This window comes from Aythya marila (genome assembly GCF_965140915.1).
Source record: "Aythya marila genome assembly, chromosome: 15".
In the NCBI taxonomy this organism is placed as follows: domain Eukaryota; kingdom Metazoa; phylum Chordata; class Aves; order Anseriformes; family Anatidae; genus Aythya; species Aythya marila.
The window spans coordinates 12,178,846-12,205,442 of NC_139056.1; the positions used below are offsets into that span (position 1 = coordinate 12,178,846).

Sequence of the window (26,597 nt, forward strand, 5' to 3'; positions counted from 1 at the left end):
CCCTGTATTTCCCGGAGAGGGAAGGCTTGGATAAGTTTGGATGATTCTGCCACCTCCAAACCCATACAGACTAAATTTCTTGGGGCTGGTGAATCTGAGCCTGAAAAGATAAAAGCCTAGCAATAACGACAGTTCTGATGGACACACCAACAGGAAAGGAAGTTTCCCAAAAAGGAGACCGGGACATCAAGGCACAGCACACCAGAGCCTGGTGGTCAGCATGTCCCCCAAGCCCAGCTCATCTTCCTCTCTGGGTGAGCACAGGCCACCACCGAGCACAGAGCACAGTGACAGGGCTTCCATCGGTGTTTTGCCTGATGAAACTGCTGTTCAGCCAGTCAGGTCACTGGGATGACAGCCCGACCATGGCAGAACGAGCTGGAGCTTGTCTTCTCCCTCAGACTGCCAGCTATGCTGGGGTCCTGCAAGTCTTGGGGATGCGTGTGATGCTAAAGCAGCGAGGGAGAAAATAAATGCACTTACCCGTCTGAGAGCCAGGGGGAGTTTAACACAGGAAAATCATGGAGAAACCCCTTGGCTCTGCTGCTGTCCCAGGACCTGTGGCTGGTCTGCGAGCTCTGGATGGGGAAGTTCCTGCATTATGGGTGTGCAAAGCAGGGGCAGCCCTCTCCTGCATCCCCTGCTACCACCTAGGGTCACCCTTGTCTGCAGGGGACTGTCAGTGCTCACAGCAAGCAGGACAGCCCACACCCCGTAACCCACGCCTAAACTCAATCTGGGAGCCTGAGACTTGCACCAGCAACTCTTTATTGTACAAAAACATACACAGGTACACGGTGTCCCATACACACGGCATACCGTGGGCACCAGGAAACCCCTCGGGCACTTGGTACCTCACTGAGCTCACCCCTGCGGTGCCCAGGGTGGGCTGCCTCGGCCAGAGAGCCCCACTGCCACCTCGTGGGTAAGGCACGCATCGCCTCCACTCTGCCACAGGGCACAGCGGGCAGCAAACCTCCTCCCAGCAACATCCCAGGCCCTGCTGGAGAACAGGACCTGGAGAAATCTCCGAGTACTCTGGTGTGGAGGGAGGAAGGAAGTGCAGGGAGTCCACATTTACCAGTGCTAGAGGCAACAGGGATTATTCTGATCTTTCCCTGCCTGTGTCTATCCCTGCTGCCAAGGTTGACTGGGATGATAGGATATTGCCACCCAGGGCAGCTGCCTGGCTGCAGCCACTCTGGACTGATGGAGGGGAAAAACTCACTGCCTGCATGCCAGCACCTATCCTGTCCTGCTCCTACTGTCCTGGTCCCAGGCTGAACCATGGCAAACCCTGAGGGCGCTGGCTGTCCAGGGGCAGAGACTCAGGAGATGAATGTTCATCCCACAAAGAAAACTGGTGGTGAGACAAACTCAGTTATCCCCTTCTGCTCCCAGTTAGCACCAGGCTGTTAAAAGAAGACTTTTGTTTGTCTTCAGTATGGTGGGCCACAGGCAACAAAGACCCTGCTTCATTGTGCAGTTAGGGAAATAAGGAAGCTAAAAATGTCCCCCACAGAGGGAATGAAGCAGTGAGTAACCCCTCATGGCTTTGAGAAAACAGCCTACATCAGCTCTCAAAGAGAGGTCTGGAAACAGAGCACTATTGCTGAAATGTCTCTGGGTCTAGGGCATTCCACCCCATAGTTCAGGAGGTTTCTGGAGGTGTTTCTACTCTCTGCTTCCCCTGGCTGTGGGGCCTGCAGCTACAGCTTGCACTGGTGTAGAAAGTAGGAGACCCTCAATCTGTCTAATGCCCCATAGCATCTCCCTCTGTGACAAAGCACACACAGAGGGAGAAAGAACTGCCCCGTCAGAAACCAGCTCAGCATCCTTGGCACAGCCCTGGCGGAGATGAGGGGGGCACTGCGGGGTGCCATGCAGTGCCATGCTGCTGTATTCAGGTCTGCAGTCACCTGAGCAGTGGATGTGCAAATTGAGTTCTACCCTCCCGAGCTGCCAACAAAGTTGAAGCCAGCTCTGAGCTAGATTCAAAGAAGGAAAATGGTCTTAAGGTGTCTTCTGGGAAAGGTTCACCCCACACCAGTGAGAGAGGACTTGCACCGTCCCTTTGGTCCGCAAACCCGCAGTCTTCATGTCAGAGAGAAGAGAAGCCTCATCACAGTCCTGCACAACTCCAGGAAAGCAGCAGTGAGGAAAGAACATCCCTTTGACAGCCCTCGCTGTGCCACTGGGCCGGGGAATGTCCCTCCTGTGTTTAACTCTTATTTTTCTGCTTCCATATTTTGGACAAACGGAACTTGTTCTTCTTCTTCTCTGGCTCCTGGTTCTCAAGAGATCCATCTGCAGGAGAGGGAGCAGAGAAGATTGAGACCCACGGCCCCACTGCTACTCAGTGCTGCTCCCTAACAGCAGAAAAGGTCCTTACCCAACTTCTGGATCATGTTTGCCAACATCTGGTCCTCCTCTTGCTCTCTGTAATGGAAGAGCATGGCATTAGAAAACTGCTCTGTTTCACAACAAGGTGGTAGACGCTGCAAAACATGCAAAAAAACACGGCTACAGTCCTTCCCCCAGTCAGAAGTGACCAATCCCCTCAGCACACCCCAAAAAGGGGATGGGAAAAAAGCAGTTAAAGTCCTAGACATTAGCAAATTACATCAGCTTTTACAGCCCCCTTTAAAGCAATGGCCTACGTGGGGATTTCCAGATCACGGCAGTCCAGTGCTACATCAGCAGAGCCTTTCCCCAGCTAGCCTATGAATCATCTGAGTTTACCCTGCTGTGAGGCAACGCCACACCCCAGGAGACGAATAAAGATTGAGACACCAGTAGCCTCGGGTGCTGCAGAGGTGCTCACATCAGTCACCCTAGGGCTTGGGCAAGGCCAGAGCCAAAAGCCTGGGCATTACTGGAACCTTCGAGGTGGGGTTGCTGCCCTGAGGGCAAGAAATGGAGGCTGCTCTCAGCAACCAGAGGCACACATCCAACTACTTGACGCAGCAGTCTTCCTTTGAACTTGGGGAAGATCCAGCTCTCAGCACAATGGCTGTGGCTGTTCTTTTGCTGCAGCAGACAAAGACATGTGGCTTCACGCTCCCAGAGTCCTCCCGGGGTTCACATGCTGCCTCCAACTCCCCATCTCCAGCTTCTCCCTTTCTTGCTCCTGCTTTATACATTTTCATAGTCCTTATCCTCAGAACATGGCTGCAGACCTGATCTCAGTTTTTAACAGGTGCCAAGGAAGCAAAAGCAGCAGCATTTAAGACAAGATGGTTGGTGACAGGTCACCACCCACCTCTCATGGAACAGAAGTCTGGATTAGAGCCATTTGTCCACCCCTAGATCCTGGGCAGTTGAAGAAGTACAGTGCAAACCACTCCTTGTGTTGGCTCATCCTCTACCACCCACAGGCCCTCACCTGATTCTGTCCTCATCCAGGCACTCCACGATATTATTCCGATCGTTGACTGTGTTCAGGTAGGACTCCAGCAGTTCCTTCTCACGCTCCCTCTCTCTGCGTGTCTTCTGTTCCTCTGCACAAGACAAGAGAGGCCCCTCTCACAGCTACAGGTCAGTACCTCCCCACTGGGGTACTGCCTTCACCCTGCTCCAGCAAGTTCCTCTCACAGGCCTGAATTTGATTATCCTCCCACTCAGGGGTACATCTCATGTCCCTCAGAAAACACCTGGCAGCTGAGCCAAGAGAGTTCCCCAGTGAAACCATAATCCCTGGCAGGCAGACAGCATCATTCAGATCTCAAGGACATCTTGGGGCTGGTGTGCAGAGCGTAGGTCTCTGCACAGCCAGGGACCAGCAGAAATCTCGGTGTAGCTTGTCCTCACCTGGCTTGTTCATGAGGTGTCGGAGCTCCATCTCAATGTTCCACTGCTGCTCCTCCAGCTTCTGCTGTTTCATCCTGGAAGAGACCACAGAAGTGATGAGTTATGCCCCACCACGATCCAGGGCTGAATTTTTCTGAGAAATTTGCCCCCCTCACATTTACAAGGTTTCCCTCACCACAAGCTTATCACAGACCTTAGGGGCTCATCTGTCCATTCAGAGCTCAAAGGCCCACCAGCTAATACCTCAGGATGCTGGCAGGTCTCCCACAGACTTTCTCAATCCCTCCCTCATCCCATCAGCTAGCAAATTATTTTGGTTGCTGCCACACTTCCTCCTTTACTGCTTACTGCTCACAGATGAAGTGTGTGGGCAGACAGGTGAATTTCTGGTTCTACTTACTTGTACATCAGCTCCGATTCCTGTCTCAGCAGCAGCTGTTTCTCATGGATGAGTTTGAACCAATCCACCATGAGGGCATCCTCAGACTCATCTGCAAAGACCACAGAAGAGCAAAACACCTCCAAAAGCTGCATCAGGTCGGTTCTTCCTGGCTCAAACACACTATCACTTGAAGGAGAGCCCAGGATAACTTGTATGAGCCATAAGCAATCTCAAGTGTAAACAGCTTGTCTTCGCTACTCTGAGATGCAAAGGAAAGGAAGCAGACCCCTTCCTGCAGAAGAGAGCTGCTCACAGATACCCTATCACAGGGCACCCTGCTCATTTTCCATGTGGCTGGCTCAGCTCTGCCACTCTGAATGAACCCACTAATCCCCATGGAATTGGAGCTGGCCATGACAGACAGTCTGCCTTGGGATTCAACCACCAGATAAATAGCAGCTTTTGACTCCCAAAACTCCCTGATCCTCTGCCAGATAAACACAAGACCTTGCTCAAACGACAGGTTAGGATACAGCATGGAGTGGGTTCCAAATTCCCAGGGCTTTATTTTGCTGTAGTAGCTACCTTTGGTAACTCGGTGTCTCACACATACTATGAGCTCCTAAAAACAGAGCCAAGAATGCCCAGGGGTAGGACACAAGCCTCACACCTTCCTACAGTAACAGAGCCCCCTGGTTTTCTTTACCTCCCTCGCAGCCACGCAGCTGCTTCTCCAGATCCACTCCTTTCGATTCCAGCTCATCCAGCTGTTTCTCAATATCACGTACTTTCTCCTGGATTTCTTCCTCAGGGATGTAGTCTGGGTGCAGCTAGGAAAACAAATGTAGGAATGAATACATCTCAGTGCCCTAAGACTGCTTCCTGAAGGCACAGCCCCAACAGAAATGGGAAATGACATAAGGAGCTCAACTCTAGAGCCATGCCCTGGAAGGACCAAGTCAGCAGAGATGCAGAGCTGGCTGTTCACACTGGAGTGGTGGCCATGGCAATGTTACAGTGCTGTGATACACTCACTAGGGTGATAATATCTACCCACACTTGTCAGTCCACAGACGTTCCCCCTCCTTTGTTGGAGCAGACTGTGTCCAACAGGATTTTGTTATCTATATCTATCTGTCTCATTCCAGCCTCTACTGTCCCCTTGCCCAGGAGATAAATGGCAGTCTCTCCTTTTCGCCTCTGCTCCAAAGCCTTTTACCCCTTCCCTGAGAATTCAGGTAAACTTTCCAAATAAGATAACCTGAGATGTATCCAGGCAAATACTTCAGCAGAATAACCAGCAACCCCAGTCTGTGCCCATTACACCCGTTTTCCAGCCATACCTTGGTTGGGGACACTGCTTCACAGTTCTGTATGTTAATCAGAGCTGAAGATTTATCTAGAAGGGAAAAAAATAAACCCCATATCAAACTTTAAATAATTCTGTGCTGTGAGACAGTGCCTACACCACTGAGAGCACAAGTCCATGTCACCCAGCACAGGACACTGACAATACACATGCATTGGCAGGCCCAGACTAAGGTGAGATTTGTGTCCTTGGGAAACATCACAGCCTGGTTTACTCCTTGCTGCTGGACACTCAGATACTCCCAGACCACAGGGTGCTGCTTGCCTCCTCAGGGCACAGGCGGTCTCCTTACTGTGGTGTGGCTTGGGGGCTTGCACCTGAGAACAACGGTTTCTATGTTCATTCATTATCTTGTTAAAACTCAGATATTTATCATGGCAAAAAGCACTGCTTATTAAGCTTCCAAAGGGCAAAACAGAAGTATTGGGTTACTGTCACAAGAAACATCAGGTCTCAGTTAAAAATGCCCCTCTAGTGCTCTTGTACAAAGAAGAATCGGTGAATACCGATGAAACAAAGATGGTCCAGGGGACCTTAGCATAGGCCTCAGGAAACTAAGGTTCAATTCCTTCCACAAAACACTTCCTAGGTGAGAAGTCCCTTTGGCCCAGCTACACAGCATTATTTAAGCCCTGGACACCTATTAAAATCAATCCTTCAGCAATGTGTGTTTGTTCCACTGTGCCTCAGCTTCCTCTGCCCACCTGCGCTGCAAGGATAACTACAGGAGAGTGTGAGGTATTCGGATACCCGAGGGGCTGGGCTGGATAATTACCACAGAGAGAGAAGAGAAGCACACGTGGATGATGTGATAGGAAGGAAGACTCTAGTATTAAAAGAGCAGAGCTGTAAGAAAGGCAGCAGTGATGCAGGCTTGGCACACACAAGGAGAAAGACAGGACAGACAGACCAGGGAGCCCCCCGAGAATCTCTTGCTACTGTGCTGACTCGCTGATGAGAAACTCAAGGAAGAGCTCAAGGACATCTCTCAGATTGCCCAGTCCTTGTTCTAACAGGCTTTCTAGAAGACTGTAAAAGGATCAAAAGATGCCGGGTACTGGATTTGGTAATCAGCTGTGTTGTCTCTGCAATGCTGGCCTCCATCAGGTCACTCTTCCCCCTGGATGTAGCTGGTTTGCTGCCCCATATGCTACCTGCAACTCACTCTTCTCTTAAAGGTTCCTCCAACACAGACCTGGCCTGGCACAGGCAGCCTGAGCATCACCTCCCTGTCCCAGCTCAGCGCTGCATTTCCAAGCTCCTTCTGGGTGACCTCTGCAGCATCTCCAAGCAGGGCAGAAAGCTGCATCACTGACCATGAGACCAGGTCACTGGAGGACAACAGCTAGCAAAACCACTCTCTGCTGACCAGCTGAAAGTCTGGTGTCCCCTGATATCCTCAAGTTCTGTCTCCATAGACACAAGATAGGCAAATGGGAAATGGAACAGGGGGCAAGAAAAACACAGTCTCCTTTTTCAACAGGAAACAATACCTACGCCAAATAAAACTAATTATCTACAGAAATGCTCATCATCTACAGTCCTTTGAAGCACACACAGTATTAAGGGCATAACTGTTCATGGAGGCTCTCTGCTGAGGTAGAAACCTATACAGAGGAGCAACAAGTCAGTCCTTAATCCACAGGCTGCCCAGAGACAGCAGCAAGGAAGCAGCCTTTCAGATACCAGGCTTGCATATGTGAAAACTGGGGGCAAATTGCTGGGAAAGTTGCCCACAGGAGGCACTCCCACCAGCAATCACTAAGCTTTAAAAAGAGATATAAAACCAGCCTCCGTTATCTTAACAACTCACTTCCTGGGGAATGAAGTAATGGCGAGCCTCGTGACTGAGTGTGAGAAAAAATGAGATGGAAAGTTTGGGGAAATAGATGGCAATAAAGGTTTGTTAAAACAGACAACATAACTGCTATTTGAATGCTACTCAGCTGTCAGACCTGAAGGCTAAGGACAGTGCTGGAGCCAGCTAAGAAATGAAGCATGAGACCACCAAGCCATGGGGGCCCATCCTACTTGCTCCAAGACAAACATCAGAGTCAGAGCTGAGCCCTGCTCTGAGGATCTTCTAGTTCAAACAGATAAGACACAGCCAGACAGGGTAAGGAAAGGGGAAAACAAACAAGCTGAGCACACAGAACAGCAGCAAACATCAGGTTAGGTCCATGAAATTTCATTGTGGTAGGATATGTAAGAGGGAAAGCAGCAAGGACAACTGGGCAAAACAGAAGAGGTACATAGTGACATCGAGGTTGAACAGACAAGAGTAAGAAACTGGATTAGGAGCAGGGACAAACTGGTCAGAACTGGCTGGGACATCTTTGAATGTCCAAGAAGCAGCAGCCTTGGCTGGAGCTACAGTGTGTTCCGCCAGCTGGAGTCTCTTGCTGACAATTCTCTGCATTCCTTTCATTTCCCAAAGCCACTCAACTGGAGAGGAACAGAGGCAACAGCTAGATTCCCATTCCTCAAATCAGGAGATGTCCTCTTCGTAGCTTTGAGTCTGAAGAATGACAGAGCAGCAACCCTGAAAAATCCATATTTTCATTTCTTCTCTTCCCACTGAATTCCTTGGCCTGGCTGGCTCCTGGTTAGCCCAAGATGGTTAATAAAAATTAATGACACAGATTTTTCCCCCATGACAACAGCCACAGAAAACGCTGGGACATGCCTCCCACACTGACCACTCAGGTCATCCCTAACAGTGCAGAGGAGAGAGTGGCTCTAAGCAGGCAGAAGAGATCTTACATGTGGTAGTGCCTTGATGCAACTGGTGGTTGCCCTCTTCCTTCTTCTTGACAGAACCCCCATGTTCTTCCCAGCCTTGCTTTGAATTCTGACAGCTCCTGATAAGATCTGAGCTGGGGATCAACTTCTTCTTAACGACTCCACCAGATGAAGCTGAATTAAGAAGCACAGACAGGTCTTGGGTAAGAAATTTCAAGCCTCGTCCCACAAAAATCCCCGTATTGCCCAGAGACTCTGGCATTCATCACTAGCTGCCTTCATTTCTAGTCCTATTACTCCTCTCTTGATGACACTGAGGGACATGAGTCTGAAGAAAATGGAGAGAAACAACCAGTCACAAGGCCACAGTATGAGAGAAGGGTGGAGGAGAAGAAGGAAAGGTCAGGAACCGTCATCAAGATTTCTCAGCAATACTTATTTATGCAAGAGAGAGCAAGTGAAATCTTGCTAGCTGTCTTACAGAAGAGGAGCACACTGCGAGGACTAAGTCCCTCTCCTTGGGGAATGACAGCTCTCCAAATAAAGGCACTGCAGGGCCAAAGCAGGGTTAGGGAGAGCAAGAATCCCTGCAAAGAAGGCACCATCTCCACCAGCATGTTCCTCACTCTGTGCCTTGCAGCACTAATGCCTGCCCCCGCCTGACCAGCAAAATGAAGGCAAAGCTTATATCCTTCATACCGGAGTCCTGCTTTGCTGATGGCACAACTAACGGACTTGGCTTTGTCTCCTTCTGTGCTGGGCTCCCTGTTCCCACGTGAGAGTTATCAGTAGGCTTCTTAGAGCCACCTTGGTCTCTGCAAAGAAGAAAGACAAAGGTAGGAAACCATCCCTCTAGCAGACTGGTCCACAGAAAGAGCTCTGGACATCCTGGGCCGCGATCTCCAGCCATGATGGTCACACTTCTAATCAGAGTTCAACGATTTGAGATGTGCTCTCCCTTCCCAGAAATGAAAGCCTTTGACTTTTCCTTCAAATAGTTGAAAACAGAAGCATTGAAACATAAGAGCTCTTCCCTCCAACATGCACACAGACCTGCAGCAACAAATACAGCTGCAGACATGGACATCCCCACTCACTTATCATGAAGACCCACTTGCTTGAAAAAAAAACTTACTTGTTGGCCACAGGCTTCAACCGAGATCTCCACTCTGTTGGGTTCTCAGACTTGTCTTCACCAGCATTAATGGTTGCTAAAAGAAGGAACGTAGAAAGATAACATCAGGTCCAATAGGAAGACACAAACCAGATTTGTGTCTCAGGAGGAAGAGAGAAGCCATGCACAGAGGTAGATACCATCATGTTACTGCAGCAAGCCAGCACCAACTCAACAAGTTTAACACAGGCAGATTCCCATACAGTAGGTACTAAATAACCTTGGTGGCATTTTGCCCCTTTCAACTCAAATGTTTTAAAACTTGTGCAGCTACAGAAACACAGTCACAATGGAAACAAAGACATACTTAACAGCAATACAACAATAACAGCTTAGATCTTAGAGAGCAAAGGATGGGGGAGGAGAGGGGAGACAAAAAGACCAGCAAGCTCAGAACAAACTCCACACAGATACTGTTCTCAGCCCCCCAGATAAAGTGGTTGAGACTAAGAACTCTCAGAACATCAGACCCTAGCCCACTGGACAGTCACTGGGGAGGAAGCTCAGTTCAAAATAGACAAGAAGGCTGGGTAAGCCCCAGTTGTAGCCACAAAATCATCCTGAAGTTATGACAAGGTCTCCAGCCCGGGAAAGTGTACTTAAACCTCTGAAATCCATCATGATCGCAACACTTGATGACAGCTACTACAACTTCAAATACCTGGAGATCCTCAGAGATGAAAAACTCGCCCTGCTACAGGCAGCAGTTGCACAAGGACAAATGGAAGTGTGTTGATCCCCAGAACCCAGAAAACACATACGTAGCGGTACAGATAGGAAGTATGTGACCCACTGACATATTCGCTGTGCTGGCCCAAGAGAAGGGTCTAAAGTTGTCACGCTGTGTCCAGGCAGAGCTGTATACACACCAGTCATCCTCACCTTTGAGGCTTTTTGACTCTGGCTTGTGCACAGAGTCAATAGGTTTGCTGGCAGTCTGATTCTTGGGCAGAGGCTCTGTGATCTTCTCCTGTTTCGGTGCTGTGTACCCTGGTTTGCTGGACTGTGCTTTTGGAGCTGGACTCTGCCATTGAGAACTGGCGGGAGAAAGGTTGCCACTGCAAAAAAGAACAATCTAATGAGTTTTGAAAGTCTGTCCTTTTGCAAAGGATGGAGCTTTATACTGAATGGTGTCCTAAAGATTTGAATGAGTCACTCAGTCTTTAAATCCCATCAGAAACATCAGTCAGGGAAAAAGAAGAAAGATGCAGAGACTTCTCCAAGTTATGCCAAAGTCATCCTGGGAATAAAGAAGGAAAGGGAAATAGCACCTACCTGCTGGATGCTGAGGAGCCAGTGAAACTGAATCTTCCTGGCCTGCTTGGAGAGATTTTTGACCCAGCCAGAGCCTGCATAATATGGTTACGTGCCTGATCCTTCTCGGCATTCTCTGGACTGGCTGCAGCTTCAGTTCTGCCAGAGGTAATTTTACCAGGGCTGTGAGAAGGGACATGTTTTGTAGTGTCAGAGGTTTTATTGCTGAAGGAGTCTGAAGACTGAAAAAAATTTTCTCGGGCTTGCTGTGTTTTTGTTTTTGAGGTTGTCCGAAGTGGATCTGATGGGGTACCTTCATGATGCTCTGTTTTATTTCCCAGCGGGGTACCTTTGCAGTCATCTGATTTATTTACAGCTGAAGAAGACCATGGAGTATTTAGACTTCTGAAGCCAGAGCTTCCAGAAGATGAAACAGATGGCGTGTTTGAATTAGCGATGCCTTCCTGGCTCGGTTTCTTCAACACCTGCTCCAGTTTCTTGGGTTCTGCTGCTTTCTGGAATGGCCTGACAGTGGCAGGGGCTGGGCTGCTCTCAGGTTTGTTCCCGGTGCTGCGGAGTCCAGAGATCTGGACACTGTCTGGCTGTTGGTGGCTGTTACAGATGAACGTACCGGGCTCAGGCCCAGCTTTGTAGCTTCCAGGAAGAAGCACGTTCCAACACTGCCTGCACCTGTGGATAAAGAAGTCTCAGAACACGTCCTCTAGAGCTCTGGGGCCATTGACACACAGCTGAGAGCGCAGGCACAATTACACTGCCAACGCAGGGAGGGTGAAGGTACCACACTGGCAGTGAGCAGACCCCGTGTGCATTTCGTTAGGCACCAGAACAGGAACTGCTAACTGCATGGCCTGGGGTAGGGAAGGCATGGATGAAAACAGACCTGTGCAAAGAGTTTCCCTTATGCACAGGTCAAGAGACTGGCTGCCTCCACTCCGTCAGAAATGTCCTCCAACACCTTGAATGCTTCCCACCTCTCTCTCCAGTCCCAGACTGCCCCTGGGACCCACAGGTTTGTGCCCTCCCTTTCAGAGAGCTGTACCTGAAGCAGTTCCTGTGGTAGAGCTTCCCATCAACCAAGTAGCGCTGCACCAGGTGGACGTGGTTCCCGCAGATACCACAGCTGCTGCTGCGGATATTCCCACTCTCTGCCAGCACCCCTTTCTGTGGGAAGAAGCAGTGGTGAGCAGGCAGCACTGCGGCCTGTGTACAGCTTCAGAATCTCCCAGATAAGCATTTGACATGCACAGCCAGTTGCTAGTACAGGGAAGGGATACGCAGGAAATACTTGCTGTGGCTGACCCCTAGTTTACACAAAGTGGAACAGGATAGTGTAAGGGGAACCTAATTCCACAAGGCCAGAAGGCCAGGGTGTTTGCCTGCATGTGGGAAATTGAAGTTCAAAGGTCTCTGAATTGAATTAGCTTGTGAGCTAATTACTCCAGTGAAAGAGGAGCTTCCCTTCTTCCACCCTGTTTTCATCCCTGTTCTGCTACAAAAATGTTTCCGAGAAATTAATCCATGTTTTCTATCAAAAACAAAATCTCTTCTGTTAGAAATCTCCATCCATGAGATCTACTGGCTAGGAACAACACAGACATATCCTGAGACACCCATGGCCTGTTCACCTCTAGATGAATCCCAGATGGCTGATGGCTTTCCAGTGACTCCCATCTTTATCTGTGCAGCAACCAGACCTCTGGATTAAATCCGAAGCAATAAACAGAAAGTTGAGAGACTGAGGCCCCAGCACTAGCAGCCTTGAACTAACTCAATGCTCCCTAGCTCTCCGAAGAGATTAAAGGTATAAAGAACAGCCCCAACCCCATTTCTTACTGTGGTGACCGGGGAGGTTTCTTTGGGCTTAGCTTTGGCTGGTGGGTGTGCAGGAGGCAGTTTTGGAGACGCTGGCTTGGGAGGCTCTGAAACCACCTTCTTCCCAACAGGCTGCTCCTGAGGTTCAGAGGAAGGACGCTTGATTCCAGCCATGCCTCCAACTGGAAGAAAGGAAAAAGGGCAGATTCTAAGGGAGCATAAGGAAAATTCACAGACTTAGGAGCTATTTACAACACAAGAAGATCCAGAGGTGCCTGATGGATAACCTGCAAAGCATACAAGGAGACTCAGGCTTCCTTCACAAGCAGTTCTGTAGTGGAGCAAGGGGAAAGAGGCAACAAGCGAGTTTCACCAGCATATGCAGGAATCAGCTGGCAGCTGAAACTGCTGTTTTATTTTTTTTTCTTCTCAGGGAAATTCCCCAGAAGGGAATGAAAGAGTGGAAAAATACAGAACATAGATGGTGTGAAGAAAATGAGAATCACCACAAAAAGCCTGGAAATGCCCAATGCTCCCTCCATTGCAGATGAAAGATAACCTCTCTAAATTCACAGCAAGTTGAGAAAAGAGAACCACCACCTTCAGTCAAGAGCCCAGCATGAGTGCCCTGTGTCCTGGGAAATGGAGGTAGACTTCCCAGGGAAATAAGGCTTTATGTACAACTGCGACAGACAGGACTCCTCATGGGTCTTGCAGAGATGTTATTTTTGTGTCACTTCCTATTCTGAACATCTCTGCACTCCTTCTGGGAACTCAGCAGTTATCTGAGCTGTAGCTTTGTTTCAAGAGCAACCAACTAAATGACCACCCATCTGAAAAGAGATTATATCCTTCTGAGTAAATACAGGGGATATCTGAGCAGGTTAGGAGCAGAGAGGAAGCCCAGCTCCTAGTGGTCTTCTCTCAAGGTCTTCTCTCAGCTGTCCAAGTCAACACCCAGGGCTCTTTTACCACAAGAGACCAATGGAATGGTGACACCAGACTCAGCAAACACTTCAGACTCAGGCTGCCTGCTAGTTCAGATATCGAGCTCCCAAAGCCCAGTACAGCTTCAGCTCTACTCTTCTGTAAAATCCTGACCTCAATAAAATATTGGCTGCTCGCCCTCTCTGGCCTTCTGTGTCCTGCTTATTTCATGGTCCTGCTGGAGCCCATTCAAAGGTCACGGCGATAGTATTAGGAGTCCGCTTGGAGTCAGAGGGCACATTCCTGGCTGGACTCATTTTCAGACACACACATTCACCCCAGCAACAGGAATGCGACCAAAGCATTTTGTGGGACACTAGAGAGTATAAAAATGTGCCGTGCTTGATGATGTGGTAGGCGAGAAGCTGGGGAGGGGGGAGGAAAGACCCCAAACTGACCCAGATTCCCACCACTTGGCACAAACACGATAGAATTTGTTTCAGCAGGGTTTTAAAACAAGAAATTAAAAAAAAAAAAAAAAAAGTGGGGGTGGGAAGAGGTTGTGGAGGGAAAGAGAAAGCATAGCTAAATGAGTGAAGAGGTGGAGGAGGGGGAAGAATTCAGATATTAAAGGCAGCCCTCTGGTGTGGCAAGGACTGGGGCAGGGATGGAGGCACCCAAGAAAGGAAAGCTGAAGTGTAGACCACAGAAGTGAACTTTCTGTGCTCCTAGCTGACTGGGCCATGATAAATTTTAGATTATATTTTAAATTCGAAGACACTTTAAAGATGAAGCACAGCCCTTGTGCCCTTCCAAAAGCACTGGTGCTGCTGCAGTAAGTGAAGAGGTCAGATCCCCCACTGAAATAGTTTTGGCACCAAAAGGCCTCCATGAAGTCTATTTTGCCTTTCCAAGCTAGGAAAGAAAAAGCACAAAATTGAGGCCCAATCTTGGCCACCCCTCCAGGGAACGTGGCACTTACTTGGAGACCGTCCATGGAAGTAGTTATAATACTGGGAAACGTAGGTGATGATGCTCAGCCTGTCTGGTACCCTCAGAGCAACCATATCCTCTGCATCCAGCAAGGCTGGGATTCCCAGCTCCTCTGATGCCACTTGGAATGCCTGGGGAAGGAAGAAAACAAAAAAATGAGGGGTCTCGTCCAGCCCAGGCAGCAGAGCCGCTCCGCATCAGGAGAAACTGCACCGCAAACAGCCCCACTCGGATACTAATTCTACTGGGGAACAGCTGCACCAGTTTAACTCCGACATCGTCCAGCCCTTGCAGGAACCAACAGAGTCGTGGCTTCCAGCCACCGCCTTGAAAAACTCAGGCAGGGAGCCAAAAATCTGGCCTGGCAAGCTGGCCGGAGCTCGGTGCACGGGAACTCACCTGGGTTTCCCCTGCTCTTCCTCGAGCCTGCCTCTATCTGGATGCACACAGCTGCGGAGAGAAGGCCTGGCAGAAGGGTCTGTGGCAGCCCGTGCTGGCGTGCAGGCTGCCAGCCCAACCGGGAGCTCTCCCCAGCTAACGGTGTGCCGGGAGGTGTTTGCAGGCAGCCTTCTAGCTCCGAGAGCTGTGCAAATGTTAACGCTGCCTGCCTACTGCCTGCTCTTCCCCATCTGAAAAAGGGGAAATCTTGGGCTGAGAAGGAAAGCATTCCTCCCAGGCTAGAAAGCAGGAATAGAGGAATAACGCTGAAGAATTTCTGATACCTAACTCCCAGCTTAACCATTTCCATGCTAACGTAACATGTGTTTGGGGCAAATATACCTCTTTGTGGTGCCCTCTGCTCTGACACTGCAGGATCAAAGCCAGGTAAAGGACAGAAAAGCTGTTCTGTTTTGCCACTGCACAAGAGGACAAAAGAAAAAAGCAACATCCCTAAAACAACTTTTCCTTTGCTCGACTCAGCACAGGACTTCTGCTAGGGACTTTCTCCATCCCTCTCCCTTCCTCACTTATGGGAAAATCCTTTCTTTTCCCCTTTGGAGCATCCCTTTTGAAATGTCAGCAGAGCAAAGGACAACAGCACCTCAAGGAGCAGAGACACCAGGAAGGCTCCTGCTGAATCCCACAGTTAAATGGTTAAAGAAAGACTTGCACACATTAAAACCCTCCGCATCTGACCTCTGGCGCAGACACACAACAGGGCTGGTGTACAAGCTCCCTATTCCTGCTTAGAAGAAACAAACAGCCACTGTGTTTTAGCAAGATAATTACCATTTTTTTCCATTGGGTATCCCAGTAAAAATGTAACCGAGCTGACATTACGCACGCGCTCAGCCAGTTACCTCTGGCGGCACCACCCGGCTGCCAGCCCAGCCTGGCACCTGCCCGTCATGTAACCTCATACTTAATATGTTTTTTTTGGCGTGTTCCCCATTGGGCTGGCTGCATGACTTGTCTGACCAGTGGGGTTTTCTTGCTGGGCATTGCCAGAGCCGTGCCACCTCCTGCTACACGGTGCTGTTGGTCAGACCCGTGCAACAGGCACACAACAAGGGTTGTTGTGTTGTTGAGGGTGCTCCATGCACACAGCCAGTTTGGCCAGGACGAGGTGAGCAATGCGAAGGGCAGCATGAGGATGTGGTGTCTGTCCCCTGTGCCTTCTGCATCCTCGTGCTCCTGGGAACTGCTCTTCCTGGAGGTGAACAAGCCCACCGCCTCACCTGGCCCAGTTGCTTTGCCCTCCCTGCCTGCCCAGGCTGGCCTTTAAAGAAGTGACGTGATATTTGGTGCAGCTCCAAGGATTTACAAAGGAGGTAAGCACTGCTGCTCCCATTTTGTGAACGCTGCACAGAAGAGGCAAAGAGGTTTGAGGACATCTGAGCAGGCCATGCACAGCTTTTCACTGCTGTACCCACTACACCAGGCCACCACACATTAGCACTGAAGAAACTGGATGCAAGGTCTCTAGAAACCTTTCTCTTATTTATACATGTTTTGAAATCTTTAACAAACAAAAAAAGACACCAACAGCAATTTCTCCTTTTTTTTCCCCTTCTTTTTCTTTTTGGCACTTGAGGAGTGACACATTCTTTCTTGGCAAAAAGACCTCATGTGACAAGTCGCAGCCTGGACAAGATTTTTTTTGTTGAGTAACACAGCCTCTGAAAAGAAGTTACTGAATAGTGAGGCACGAAGGAGGGCCTGAACAATAGCAGAGGAGCAGTGCTGGGAGAAATCAGACCACTCGTATCCCGAGAGCAGCCAGAGGAAGAAAGCTGTGATGGAGAGCAGTCCGAGGAAGGAGGCCAGCCCAGGAACCCAGTGCCACGGGGAGGTGGAGGGGACAATCCCACCCACGGCAGAGCCAGGCCAGCGGGACAGCAGCAGTAAAAGGGCACCGAGAACAGATGCAGTAAGGAAGGGAAAGCAAAATAAAGGATGAACTAAACAACAGAGGAAAGGGAGGGAGGGAAACACAGGCTGACATAGGAGAGTGGAGCAACTGTTTTTATGAGAGGCACAAAGAAGCTTTTCATTAGGAAAAGCACTGGAGGTCAGTTGTACAGCTCATTTCCCAGAGAAAAACAAAGCTGCCAGCAGAACAGACACCATCAGCCAGGCGCAGGGAAGAAGCAGCACTTGGGGCTTCACAGCACTCTGGCGAGGACCACCATCCACAGCAGAGGCCCTTGTGCCTGCCAAATACCAAAGCTCCCAGGCAAAAACACTCAGCCTGAATCTCACCTGCAAGAGGGAAACACACAGGGCTGAACCCCACAGCCCGAGTGACTGCTCACGTAGCACAGCCCAGGCTCAGGGAGATGGCGCTGCCCCAGTGCGGCAGAAATTAGGGAGCACACAGAGGTGAGGAACACACAGGATCCCAGCTTTTAGCTCTCCTGGAGGATTCTAAGTCCACTTTGAGATGAGCAAGCACTTCCAAAGTACCTTTCATTCAGAGATGGTGATGGGCTATGTAGGGTGAGCAGAGATGGAAGAAGCCCGTGGGAGTCGTGGCTCTGTTAGACAAGAGCTGGCAGAGTGAGCAGAGTTGTACACAGCAGAGACGGTGACACGGTCAGTTCCAAAGGGAACTGGACACACTAAGGACAGGCATCACTATGCAGCCCGTGGAGAAATGTGAACAGGCTGAAGGTGCTTTCAAGCCGCCAGTGAGCCTGGACATTACTGTTTAAATGAGAAGGTTGGATGCATGCAGAATAAGCCAAAGGATCTGAATAAGGCACTGCCAGGTCACTGCACCTGCAGGGTTTCTGCTGGTAAAACACACAAGCAAGGTGCCAGGCCATGGACTAGACCAAAAGAAAACATCAAAAGCCACTTACCAACTTGTTGTTCTCATACACGTTTTCTTTACTGAGGGAGTTGAAGTTTCTGAAACACAGAAAGAAGAGAAAAACTTCAGGCTGGTGTCGTTGAGCAACCTGCTTCGCTTCCAGCTTCTCAAACCTCTCCGAGCCCCGCTGGTCTGGGGGACAGAGCATCTCCTCCCTCCCTGCCTTTCCAGAGGGAGCAGCCTGGCAGATCCCGTCTGAGCCTCCAGACGGCCACAGAGCTGCTGCTCCTCCTGGGACAGGAGCGGCCAGGAGGCCCAGCAGGCACAGCCATCTGCCCACGGGCAGCACAACGCATTTCTGGCACGTCCAGCCCCGCAGGGCTGCCTTCCGCAGCCTCCCGCAGACAGGACATGCCGATGCCAAAACAACTCGTGCAGGTTCAGGGGCTTTGCTGAGACAGCCAGGAGCAAATTCTGACTTGTGAGGTTTTTGTTATTGTTGTTTTTGTTGTTTTTTCCTCCAAAAAGCCTCTCTTCTTTCCCACCCTGAGAGGAGAAACCCCTGGCTGCCAGCCAGACTTGCAACACACTTTCCCTGGAAACATTTTCCTAGCAGACACATCCATCTCTGCCCTTCCTCCAAGTCATCTCCATGAAGAGAGACCATGGAACTCGGAGAAGGGACGGACACCTCCAACACTGCCTGTATCTCATGCTGCTTGATAAATCCATACCTCTGATCTCAGATGCTTCTGCTTCCACCAGTTCTGGTTTCAAAACCTCTTTCCTTCTCTAGCACAGCTGTATAAAACCAGGACCGAGAGCCTGCATGAGAAACACCTTTGCCCACAACACAATTCCGTGACTGATAACACTGAAGTTGCCTTTAAAAATCTCGTTCTCCTTTCCCTGGGGCTGTCACTTTTGATTTGTAATCTAAACCAATAACTGAAAAGGAAGAGACAATTACTGCTTGCAGTTACAAGCCAAAGTCAACAACCCTTCTTCATTTTCTGTTGTCCCTGGACATCACTTCCCTCCTCCCCTCTCCAGATTTTCTCTTCACTCCCCAGATTTGCTCTCCCTTCTCTGATCCAACCCAATTGCCACCTCTGCACAAGGCTAGGCCAGAAACTCACAAACTGGGAGTGGAAGACAGACAGGAAAGCACAGGGGAGAGTGAGTCTGTGCCCTTGGAAGCAGAGCCCCCGTTCAGCGTGCTTTTCCCACACACAGAGCATGTGCCTTGCTGAGGAAACCTTCACCACCAGCCTGTTTGAAACACTTGCTAACATGGGAACACGAAACTGGCTGCTGGCTGCCAGCCTCGCTCTCCAGCACCGCTTCTTCCTGCCCAGGCAAGCGCGCAGGGTCAGCTCCTTGCTGATAATCCAGTTTCACTTTACAATCCTTGTGCTTCTTGGCACGAAGCTCAGTGAAAGGCTTTTATCAGCAAGGAAACTCTCACTGGCCAACAAAAAAGGCTACACCACCAACACTGTGTTTTTGTAGGTAGCACCTTTATAACCGATGCAGCTTTACCCCTGTTGGCCTCACCTTTTAAAAGGAGCGAGGGTAGCGGTGTGAGAGCCAGGGCAAAGCGGGCTCACGGCGATCTATTCATGAGACAAACATGATCCGCACCGCAGCGGGGGAACTTTTTCCATGACTGGTAAGAGCAAGGAGCAAGCCAGGTCCTTTGTCTGCTTCACAGAGAAAGTAGAGCGTTGCATTGCAAATAAGAAAGGCACCCAAAGCCAGGGCTGCCTCCTATCTCCCACATCTGAGGCTGCTGTGCTGGATAACGAGAGAATGAAGAGGAAGCGACCGCAAAGACCCAAAGGTCAAACTCCCCACGTGAAGCACGTCAAGCCAAGCACATCCCACCTTTAAATCTTAGCCCCTTTCCTGCGCAGTCTGAAGGGACTTGCAGAGGTTGTTCTCCGAGCGGTGCTCCTGCCCAGGCACTTCCCTTCCCTGAGACAATGGGTTAGAAAGAGCGGTGAAAATAACTACAGGACAAAAAGTTTCAGTGGAACAACAGATGTAATCATCCTGTTTTGTGTCAGGCAAGAAAACCATCTCTTTTAAGAGGCAGCTGAAGGAGGTGGTTGCAGCCCTCTGCCTCACTGCCAGTTCCGCCTCCGCGGACATCCTGAGCGCAGGAAAACACCTGCAGGAGACCAGGGGAGCTCTGGCTTCCTCGGCCGTGCAGAGCAGTAACACAGCGCCGAGGGGAGCAGGGAACAGCAGGAGCAGTACCCACTCACACGGGGAGCCCGGTGAAACCAGTCTGCGTGCTGGAAACACAAGGCCACGAGTCCAGGCTTTGCTCTGCACCAGCACGTCAAAACGCAGATGCAGGAGGTGGCTGCAGCAGAGCCGTGCCGGCCTCAGTAACCCTGGAGTGAGCTATTTATTGTCAGCCCGCGCCTCTTACTCCCACCTTGCTGTGTGCTGTTTGCTGTGGTATCATCTGTACAGCTTCCCACTTGTGTGGCACGGAACAGAGACACAAAAGCTGCGTCTCTGGAGGTGAATATCTGAAATCCCCTTCTGGTCCCCGGGGAGAGTGCAAGCAGCCAGCTCATTCGGTCATTTCAGGAGCTCCCTACCCTCTCAGCATCGCTGCTTCCCGGCTAGCCAGGTGAGCAGTTTACATACAGTATTTCTTTTGAAAGCTGGTGCATCTCCTATCTTGGAATATCAAAGCTCTCTGGACCAATGTAATCCTAAGAAAGCAAAGCTAATACTAAATGGAGAAGTAGGAGTTCTCCGCTGAGAAAACACAGGCAACTGAATTAATTGGAAGAGGTGAGAAACATAAATCTCACCCAAGAGAGCGCTTCCAGAGCTGGAAACAAATCAGAATGGAGTTTGCTAGCAAAGGAATAGAAGTGAAGTTTTTAGCTCTGCAGAAAGTCCTTCTCTTAGCCAAAAGTGGCCGAGCATTTGCCGTGCCCAGAAATCTCCGTGACCACCCACTGCTCCAGCTGCACAGACCCAGAGCTCCCAGCACACCAGGCTCCTTTGCAGGCACACGTGCTTCCCCCTCTGCTGCTGCTGCTGCAGGCGCTAACTCAGCTGGAAACCTCACCTCGGAGCAGATGGAGGTAAAAAAGTCGCAGAGACCACAGGCTGTGAGGGTTCCAGAGACCCTCCTGTCTGTAGGTACTTCTGTGCTATTTCCCCTGGAGACAAGGAGGTCTGTGCGGTCACAAGGATCACTGGAAGAGAGCAAAGCACCCTTTGCCTGCATACAGACCTCAAACAGAGGGTTTGAGCTCCGAGTGCTGTGCCGGGAATGGGATCTCCCAGCAGTGCTCAATCCGGAGGTGCAAAGCACCTGGGACAGGGCTGGGAACCCCAGGTGGAAGATGCCCCCCACGCACCCCTCCTCCTCTCCGCAATGCCTGCTCCGCATTCCTCTCAACCCACTGGCGGGCTGCAACTAATAAAAGATGAGGCTGAGGACGAGTAATAACAGATGAGGCTCCCTGACCCTAGGGCCACCCGCCTGGCACGCAAACCGCAGCCCCGCAGAGGCCGAGCAGGCGGCAGCTCTGCTTCGCCCCAGCTCTCTGCTGAGGAGAAGGAAACCATGAGCAACCCTCCCTGTCCACGTTAGAGGCTCCCAGCCTCATCCCGTCTGGCTGAGCTGACGGCAACCCCAAGAACAGGGCTGGAGGAACGGGTGCACGCAGCTGCTCAGCGCCGGCCACCAAACGCGCGTGTCCCAGCGGCGCACGGCTGCCAAGGGGGATTTCACAACCAGTCCCTTCCCAGAACGCTGCTAAACACCCGCCAGCAGGCTGGGAAAGCAGGATCCAGGACGAAGAGAAGGAGCCGAATCAAAAACTTTCCTCGACATCTGGCATTAATATCAGAGAGAGCGTGCACGGCTCCCTGCTGCTTCTAACCCACGTATCAGTCTGAGACCACGAAACCCCCAGCTGGAGCTCGCACCGGCAGCACCATCACAGCCAGCAGCTGCAGGGCAGAGCCCACATCACACCGCTGCAAAGCTTCACGTTCTCTGACACAAGGAACTTCAGGGCTCTGCTCTCATCCCACAAAATGGGCTCGGATCTGCCTGATGATGTGCCCGTGCCTGGCTGGGGCTGGGTACCAAACATGCTTCAGCTGTGATGAAAGAAATGAATTTCCATGGTAATTCGCTGTGTGCCTCCACGCCCCCAGAACCCAGCCTGTCTGCGCATCCGCGGGTGAGTGGGAAGTGAGCTGGAAATGCGTTTCTAATTTTACACAGCCTGCCCTGTTCACTGATAACATACAAGCTGACATCAGGCAAGTTTGAGAGGAGTTATCACATACCCCATATGGTTTTTGGCAAGAAAACAAGGAGCAAGAAACTGCACCAGCCTGTCCTCCGACCCATGTAACTCTCGAGAGAAGCACATGACTATTACCAGCTCTTGTAATTGCTTGAAGTTTTCCCGAGAATTTCTCAGGCTCCTCCAAGGAAAAATCCCCTCTCCATACCATGTACTCCTCAGCCCAAGAATGTAAACCACGAAAGAAAACATGCTGTTGCAAAACTCTTCTGCAGTGACTGAATCGTGTTCTGCAAGTGATTTATACACAAGAGCTTCAGCAAACACACCGGCTTCTCCAAACACCAATTATCGTATTCTAGTTTTACTTTCTGTATGATACTTTTAATCTTCAGCTAGGATCTTTGCTAGAAGCCGGGGGAGGAGCTCAGGATAAATCACTTCAAGCCCCTGAGAAGCAGGAGTCACAGCCACATGTGCACCCAGTCACCCCTTCCTGTCAGTGGCTCCTGAAACGCCAAAAGGATTTTTGTACATTCACAGGGAATTTGCACAAGTATTCATCCCCAGGAGCTGAGGTACACGTGACATCAGGCAGCCCTGGACACCAACCACTTGAAAGTATAATTTGCTTCCAGCAGGACTTTGCCCAGTACAGCTGGTGTTTTCCTGTATTATACCACTGACAGCAAGGAGGGAGGTCACAGATAAATGCTTTTCCTTAACCTTCAGGCAGTCTTGCTGAGCTGGTCCAAGTCAGAAGGAGTTTCTGTAAGGTTCTGCATAAAGTCAGGCAGGATTTCCATCAGAAGAGGAATTCAGCGGGAGTAGAGAGACGCCACAGATTGCTTCCTCTCTGCAGCACAGGAGTATTTACTTAAGATATGTCTATCCACAACTCGTGGTGCACAGTTCAAGGATTACAAATGACTCACTAAACTCACTTAAAGGAGTTTATGAGCCCCTGCTCACTCTCATGCTCTGGATGGGCTGGCAATGGAATTGGCCAGGAAGCGGTCCCAGCCATCCACGAGCACCTCCCAGACACACCAACCTTTCTGTCCTGGTATTTCAGTACTTCTGGGACTGTGAATGAAAGGAAGGAAAGGGAATATCTGGAGTCACATGGAAGTGACAGCAGGTCAGGAAGCCATACACTGCAACACCATGGTGACTGCCAAAGCACCGGCAAGGAGGGGACATCAGAGAGGGTGCGCCTGAAGTTCCTGCATGACCTCCTGCTGCACAAGGCTGCTCTGACCGCTTCAAAGTTTCAAACCAACTGAGAGGAGAGAGAGCAAAAGGTTATCTTCTCGGGCTTCCACCAGAAGCAAGACACCTGCAAAAGAGATCTCTGCACACAGACACAAGCAGTAGGCTGTCCTGGGAGTCGGAGGCAAAAGCAGAATTCAGGAAACAGCAGGGAAACCACAGCACAGAAAACGCACCCCAGTCCTCCACGTCTGGCTGGGAGTGACCTCATGCTTAAATCAATACTCCCGGGCGATCTTTGTGCTGCTCCCTTACCTTGAGAAACTCCCTAGGTTTTTTTTATATATATAGTTTGTGGGTTTTTTTCCCTTCTTTAGTTTCCTTTGGCAATTTACATACCCAGAGGTTACATTTGGTCAGAGACGGGTCAAAACCCACGGGACAACAGCAAAGAAACCAGCAAGGACTGGAAAACACTGTGCCTCCCACGGACGGAGCTCTGGATGTGCAAACAAGTCAGTCGCAGGAATGCAGCAACCACCAGGCACCAACAAGGGGATCCCTGCGACGAGGGCGCCTGCCCTGCTCCCAGGGCCCTGCGAGTGGGCTGGGGGAAGACACAATTCCTCTTCTGCACAGCTCCTCCAGAAAACTGCCCACTTTTCTTTTGTATTTGATTCAAACAGCGCTCGCTTCTTAACTAATAACCCACAGAATTGCAGTTTGGCCGCGCGGGGAAAGCCAAGCCTAAACAAACACAAACAGCGAAGAAGGAAACATTTCCCAAAACGGTGCCTGAACTTGTTTTGCAACAGAAAAGGACATATTTTAAGGGTTTATCTTTCAGCCACAGCTCCCCGAAGAAGGAGAAAAAGGGGAAAAAAGGAAAAAGCAGCGAGGGCAGAGCTCTGCTCAGAGACCTTCGCTGCTGCTAGCAGAGCTCACACGAGGACCGAGCATCTCCTGAGGAGAAGACAATGGGACAAGACAAGGAGACAAGACAAGGGGACAAGACAACGGGACAAGGCAATGGGACAAGGCAATAGGACAGGTCCCTTTCTGTCAACTTTTTGTCCCTTTCCCCTTGGGCAAGCACCCGCAGAGTGCCCAAATGGCGGGTCCCGGCTTCACCGAGCGGGTTGCCCATGTGCCGGCCTCGACGCCCAGGGTACTCACATGAGGTCGGGGCGGTGGCGGTGCAGGATGGCGCAGAAGGCCAGGCCGTCGCGGAACGAGGTGGTCATGTTGGTGATGCTGACATCGCGGTAGCCCTCGCACTGCTGCTTGCACCACAGCTGCAGGTTCTGGATGGCCGCCATGGCGCGGGCACAGGGAGGGAGAGGCGGAGGTGGCGATGAACGCCCCGGGGGGGATCAGTGAGGGCCACCAGGAGCCCTCAGCTCCGCCAAGCCGAGCCGGGAGGGAAGGAGGGAAGCAGGGAAAGAGGGAAGGAGGCAGGGAAGGAGGCTGCCGGCCCTGTGGGCGGCAGCGGGGCCGGCTCGGAGGCGGGGAAAGGGGCGGGCGGCGGCGGCCCCTCAAGGCCGCCCTGAGGCGGGCCCGCGGGGCGCGCTTGGTGGTGTGCGGGGTGGCGAAAGGGGCAGGGAAAGGTGGGTTTTCGACGAAAAATGCCTCTCACGCCGCAAGTTGGCGTCGTGGGTGTGTGGTAGCGGGGCGGCCGCCTGCTCCACAGCGGCTGAGGGGAGCCCCGCGCCCCCCTCGCACAAAGACGGGGGTTCCACACAAACACAAGGGAAATTTATCTGCCTGCAAAGTCAGCAAGCAGGTTTGCCTCTCGTTGTTGAGGAGCAGACAGGCTGGGTTTCTGCAGCCTTTCCTCAGGCTGGAGGCCACAGGGGAAGACCCACGCTCGAGGCTCCGGCTTCCCCGTTTTTGGAGCTCACCTCGGAGAGGTGCTGAGGGGGCGCGAGGCAACCTTGTGCGTCCCCAGCGTGAGGGCAAAATACAAGCAAGGACAAAGTACAGCTGCCGACAGCCATGTGAAACAACCCGAGGCTGAGGAGAGCAGGGTGTTAGGGGTCAGGCACCCAAAAAAACTCCAGAGACGGTCACTCAAAGCCACCTCCGCTGTGCCAAGCCCTTGGTGAAATGAGCCCTCGAAAGAGCAAAATCCAACAAGTGCAAGGAGAGCTGGGGGTGGATGAATTTAGGCTGCTTTCCCTGCAGAGAGGTAGGAGCAGGGTAGCTTGGTGAGGAGCCAAAAATCAGCCCGTCAGCTGTGGACCTGCCCCAGGTGGCCTAGCCACAGCTGGGGAAAGCACGACGATGGCTAATTTATACAATTGCCCCGCGGCACGCACAGCACGAGAAATAACTCAGCAGATAGGCTCTCATATGGCTGACAAAACTGCAGAAGAGACAAGGTAACACTTTAGGAGCTGCCTATAAATTAGGTAAAAATAATTAATAATACATATAATATAAGATATTAATGGCATTTCTATGACATGATATGGATAATATACATTAATATATAAATACCTTACGAATAATTCAGTGTGTTTCCATTTCATCAACAGTCACTGGCCAATGTATTTACTTTATGGTAAGGATTATACATTTCATTATAAATGGCTTGCTGGGCATGTCAGCAACTTTTACATCTCCATTCACTTTATTATTAATGGTTTCCTGAACAGTAACGGCATAATAATGCACACAATGCAGCATGAATATTTGATGTGGCATCTATAGTCTCCCATTTATCATTTATAACAGGCTACAAAAACATTATAAAACATTTATTACAAATTTATAGATCACTTTATACTAAAACAAAGTTGTGTTATAAATACATTATTAATCCTTTATGCCATTTATAGGAATCCCTTGTAATAAGGCCTTAGCATATGTTGCTGCACGACCGTAACAATAACAGAACAGTGTGGCAAGTAGGAAATATGGCACAGAGAGCTTGCTCTCAAGTACTGGCTGTATTCTGTGAAGGCAGGGATAAACATCTGCACTCAGAATTAATCAGATTACCAAGGGATCAATCAAAAGAAATGCTGGATTAACTCAAAGTTGTGTGTGTATGTGTCCTCAGTTCAAAAAAAAAGATGCTTGTTTTCTTGCAGTTTGGAAATATCCATCACAGCAGTGTTGGAACCCTGAAAGCTGAGCTGTCCTGGTTTGTTTCCACGCCACCTTTTCATTAAATTGAGGAAACTTGCAGAATTTGTGAAAAGCAAACTGGCTAACGATGGGCAGTCCTTCCGTCCTCTGCCATCAGGTCACTCAGGGAAGGGGCCTTGTGAGAAATAAAAAGGATGTAACGGGTTTTAGAAACACATTCATGGGGTTTCTTCTCTTAAAGTCCCAAAGACTGTTTT

General features: G+C 50.5%; 1 protein-coding gene across 1 annotated transcript; it reads right to left on the reverse strand.

The window, feature by feature from the left end:
* Positions 1 to 759: 759 nt before the first annotated feature.
* Positions 760 to 24,714, reverse strand: MICALL2 (MICAL like 2). The gene is made up of 17 exons (XM_082772872.1): positions 24,424 to 24,714; positions 17,790 to 17,838; positions 14,474 to 14,615; positions 12,586 to 12,746; positions 11,792 to 11,913; positions 10,753 to 11,421; positions 10,360 to 10,535; positions 9,439 to 9,514; positions 9,003 to 9,118; positions 8,325 to 8,477; positions 5,536 to 5,591; positions 4,899 to 5,022; positions 4,211 to 4,301; positions 3,811 to 3,884; positions 3,386 to 3,500; positions 2,393 to 2,439; positions 760 to 2,307 (listed from the first exon to the last, which is right to left on the reverse strand). Exons 1-17 carry the CDS (start codon positions 24,564 to 24,566, stop codon positions 2,222 to 2,224), a joined length of 2,400 nt encoding a protein of 799 aa, XP_082628998.1. The 5' UTR covers positions 24,567 to 24,714; the 3' UTR covers positions 760 to 2,221.
* Between the last annotated feature and the right edge of the window lie 1,883 nt (positions 24,715 to 26,597).

Excerpts from the sequence above, each read along its gene's own strand:
- MICALL2 (XM_082772872.1), bottom strand. The coding sequence starts at position 24,566 with ATGGCGGCCATCCAGAACCTGCAGCTGTGGTGCAAGCAGCAGTGCGAG. Across the intron at positions 17,839-24,423 it reads CGCCACCGCCCCGACCTCAT|AAACTTCAACTCCCTCAGTA; the intron begins GTGAGTACCCTG and ends TCTGTGTTTCAG. Across the intron at positions 9,515-10,359 it reads AGAGTCAAAAAGCCTCAAAG|CAACCATTAATGCTGGTGAA; the intron begins GTGAGGATGACT and ends TCCTTCTTTTAG.